General features: G+C 38.5%; 1 protein-coding gene across 1 annotated transcript; it reads right to left on the bottom strand.

Annotated features, from left to right (window-relative positions):
• Positions 1-2216: 2216 nt before the first annotated feature.
• LOC309554100 (olfactory receptor 5AR1-like) lies at positions 2217-3149 on the bottom strand (the record flags this gene model as incomplete). The annotated part of the gene is made up of 1 exon (XM_082255642.1): positions 2217-3149. One exon carries the CDS (start codon positions 3147-3149, stop codon positions 2217-2219), a length of 933 nt encoding a protein of 310 aa, XP_082111768.1.
• Positions 3150-4665: the final 1516 nt, after the last annotated feature.

Consider the following 4665-nt stretch of genomic DNA (forward strand, 5'->3'; position numbering starts at 1 on the left):
TATATGAAATTCCCCCCAAAAAATTTAAAAATCAAAATTTTTTTACATTTTCGGCCAATTTGTTTTATGCTACATATGTTTGGTAAAAAAAAATTGCAAAAAGCGTATTTTGATTGGTTTGCGCAAAAGTTATCGCGTTTACTAACAAAGGGAAAGATTTTTGTCATTTTTGGTGGTTTTTTTTTTTAACGAGTAATGGCGGCGATCTGCGATTTTTTTTTGCGGGACTGCGACATTGCGGCGGACAGATCGGACCCTTGACTGACATTTTTGACACTTTTGGGGTTACCAGTGACATTACATTACATATTATACATATGCACTGTTACTGTAAAAATGACACTGGCAGAAAAGGGTTAACTGTATTGGAGAGGGAGGGGTTAAGTGTGTCCTAGGGACGTGCTTCTAACTGTGATGGGACATGGCTACTAGTGTAAAAACAGAGATCAACGGTCCTACATAGTAGAACCGTCTGATCTCCATTTTTACACAGGGGAGAATGACAGGCGGCTTGTTTACATTAGCAGCCTGCCTTTCTCCCTCTCTACAGATGATCGCCGAGTGAACGGTGGACATCGGGTCCACCGGCCACACGCACTGACTCCTTAGGGAACGAGCCGGGGCGGGCGCCCGCTCGCCCACTATTGGCTCACAATCCGGTGACAGGCTAGTGACGTATATATACGTCACTTTGCCTGGCCGGGGCTGACCGCCGCAGTATATGTACTTGCGGCGGTCGGCAAGTGGTTAAGTGGACAAAAACTTTACTCCTTAGATAGCAATTGTATCTCATCATCCAACAATTTTCTTTTTTTTTTTTTAGGGGGCTTTTTTCCATTATTTTAACCTTGTGATCTGGCCAGTAAAACTGTTATTTTATGGAACTTTACCAGACCATGCTGTCAAGCAAAAGTGACCCTTAGAGAATTGAGATAAACCGTTTAAAACTGACCGTGGTGCTCACAATAATCAACTTTTACTCATTTACATAAAACCTTTATCCCCTAAAGCAAAAGAAAACATTGTAACTACTTAAAATGTGTTAGCTGGAGTTTGGCTTTAATTTGTTGGTCCATATAACACTAGATAGTGTAATGCTGGCTTAATCACCAGGTGGAAATAAAGGAAAAATGCCTAAAACTAGAAAACGAATGCAGTCACTGCATCTAAGGGTTAGTACGCTGTAATATATTACATTTTTAATTTTTGGGTTTAGTACCGCTTTAAGACTTTAAAATTTATTTCCAAATCAATCCTTGTAGAGGACACCGGCTGTGCATTTCTTTGATTTTTTATACCTTAACTTGTTCTTTTTATTTATTCTACTAACTGTGAGCGTAAAATGTGTACGAGATCTCAATCTGTATGTGTCCTGTTATGCCATACTTTTTAATTATTAAAGTATTTTGCTTGGACTTTACTGGCGTGCCACGACCCATTTTTTTTGTTTTGAATAGACCCATTTACAGCAGGCAAGACTGGCCTGGAATTACACTGTGGGGAAGATTTATCTGAAACTGGTGCACACAGAATGCATGGTAGACATTCAGATTTTAACTTCAGCTTGTTTAATTAGGCTTTGATAATAAAAAAAAAGATAGAAGCTGATTAGTTATTATGCATAGCTGCACCAGATTCTGTGTTCACAAGTTTTAGTAAATTTCCCCCTGTGACTGCACACATAGATACAGTATTTTCTGTACTTGCTAAAAATGTTCTTAAACAAGAAAAAAAAAAAAAAAAAACTAATGCAGTCATCACATTTAGGATAAGCTGCAATATATTACTTTTTTGAACTTGGGTTTACTCATCTCTTAATAGTGAAGCCTAAAAAAATAGACATAAAGGATAAGGCATACTAGCCCACCTGAGCACCCAGCAGGTGCTTTAAAATATTTTCCATAAAAAACTAGGGCACCAAATTCAAAAGAGTCTGGTATTGACAGGTACCAGACTTTTCTGCACCTCTGTTGTTCAGTAGGTGGGCAAAGGGGAAATTATCTGCAACTTATTTACACTACCATGGGGCCAGATTTGTTGCTACCAAGAATTATTATAATGGATTTAAAATAATTTTATTAGTAATTAACAAAAACTCCTCCTGTGCTGACTATTTTATTTAAAAAAAATTATAGAAAATTCAAGGATATGTTTGCTTTCCCAGGTCTCCCTGGTAAAAAAAGGGTTAACTTTGAGGGACATACAGTAGGACTAGATCAAGGGACCATGGTGGATGCCATCAGTTTAGTCAGAGCTTGTTTTACATCTTGGTTCCTCAAGCTATAGATGATGGGATTTAACATTGGAATGATCAATGTATAGAACACAGACACCACCCAGTCCTGCTCCACTGAGTAGGCAGAATTTGGGCGTAGGTAGGTGAAGAAAACTGGACAGTAAAACATTGCTACACAGGTAAAGTGAGAGGCACAGGTAGACAGTGGCTTGATTCTTTTAGAAGAGCCAATTCTGCATAGAGCACTTAAAATACAGATATAGGATGCCATTATACATAACAAAGAGCCCACTTCAAGGGATCCAGCTACAACAAATGCCAACATTTGGTTAACAAAGGTATCTTTACACGATAATTTTAAGATAGGATTGATATCACAGAAGAAATGATTGATTCGATTTGACTTGCAGAATGGTAACGTAAATGCACAACATGTGTGTATTAATGCATTTACAAAAGCTGCTGTATATATTGAGGAGAGGAACTGAAAACAGGTTTCCCTGTTGATGAGCCGGGCATAATACAATGGCTTACATATGGCTACATAGCGATCATAGGCCATGACAGGCAGTAACATGACTTCAGAGCCTGCAAGATCAATGAAAAGAAACATTTGTGTGGCACATCCAGTGATGGTGATTGTCTTGTTAATAGAGAAGATATTGGCCATAACATTTGGGGTAATAGCCGATGAATACATTATATCTATAAGGGATAAGTTCATTAGGAAAGTGTACATTGGTGTTTGAAGAATTGGAGTCCACAAAATTACTGAAACTAACATACAGTTTCCAAGTAGAGTCACCATGTACACTAAGAAGCAGAGTAGAAAGAGAGGCAGCTGAAGGTTCGGGTCAGAGGAGAGACCAGAGAGGATAAATTCTGTCACATGTGTACAATTCTTGAAATTCATGGTTTTCAGCTATATCAACACTTTTGGATTTGGTGTGTATTTCTTGCCTCTTTTTTGACTGAGGGATTAGCAGTCTTGCCTATATTAAAGAATAAATGTAATTTATAAAGAGTATAAACACTTCTTCAAGCTATAATACTACTCAAGGAGTGCTAAATATTATTATTAAAACAAATTACATTTGGTAATACTGGTTGGATAGCCAATTTAAGATGCACTATTTTACCAAAAGTATTGGGACACCTGCCTTTACACACACATGAATTTTAATAGCATCCCAGTCTTAGTCCTGTAGGGTTCAATATTGAGTTAGGTCACCCTTTGCAGCTATAATAGCTTTAACTCTTCTGGGAAGGCTGTCCACAAGGTTTAGGAGTGTGTCTATGGGAATGTTTGACCATTCTTCCAAAAGCGCAATTGTCAGGTCAGGCACTGATTTTGACGAGAAGGCCTGGCTCGCAGTCTCCACTCTAATTCAGGCCAAGTTCAGGGGAGTCAAGTTCCTCCACTCCAAACTCGCTCATTCATGTCCTCATGGACCTTGCTTTTTGTACTGGTGCGCAGTCATGTTGGAACAGGTAGGGGCCATCCCCAAACTGTTCCCACAACATTGGGAGCATTAAATTGTCAAAAATGTCTTGATATGCTGGCGCCTTGGGAGTTCCCTTCACTGGAAATAAGGGGCCAAGCTCAACCCCTGAAATACAACCCCACACCATAATCCCCCTCCACCGAATGATTTGGAACAGTGCACAATGCAAGGTCCATAAAGACAGGGATGAGTGAGTTCATCCCACACCTCTGGGATGAATTAGAGTGGAGACTGTGAGCAAGGCATTCTCATCCACATCAGTGCCTGGCCTCACAAATGCACTTCTGGAAGAATGATCAAATATTCCCATAGACACACTTCTTAACCTTTTGACAGCCTTCCTAAAAGAGTTGAAGCTGTTATAGATGCAAAGGGTGAGCCAACTCAATATTGAACCCTATAGACTAAGATTGGAATGCCATTAAAGTTCATGTCAGTATAAAGGCAGGTGTAAACTCATATTAAGTTAACTTAATGCTTTTTGCAGAAATCTGTGAATAACGTTACTATGTATGTTTATGTATTTTCTTGCCCTAATGAAATATCTTGGCTAGAACACATAAATACACTACTCTTAACACTTTAAAAAAAAGCTCAAATCACAAATCTTTGCACAAGTATAAGAGTCTTTATTTTTAATTATGTAGCTGTGATTTTCAAATCTCATTGGCTGGAAAAAAGTCAATTTTGAAGATAAAGATCGTTCTTTTGGGGGAAAAAAATATTAAGCTTAGTGAATAGAGACTAAAGCCTCCAGATTCCGCTTCCATTTCTCATCTGTGCTGCGGTAATTGAGCGCAGGAGAAGGCAAAATCAAATTTACACATATTTCATCCTATAATCTGCAGTATTTTCCACTCCAGTGCTGACAGTGCAGGTAGGGTAACATACAAACTTTCCTCACTATCTTTGTATCACTAAATT

This window comes from Pelophylax lessonae (assembly GCF_965119305.1).
Source record: "Pelophylax lessonae genome assembly, chromosome: 4".
NCBI classification, from domain to species: Eukaryota; Metazoa; Chordata; class Amphibia; order Anura; family Ranidae; genus Pelophylax; species Pelophylax lessonae.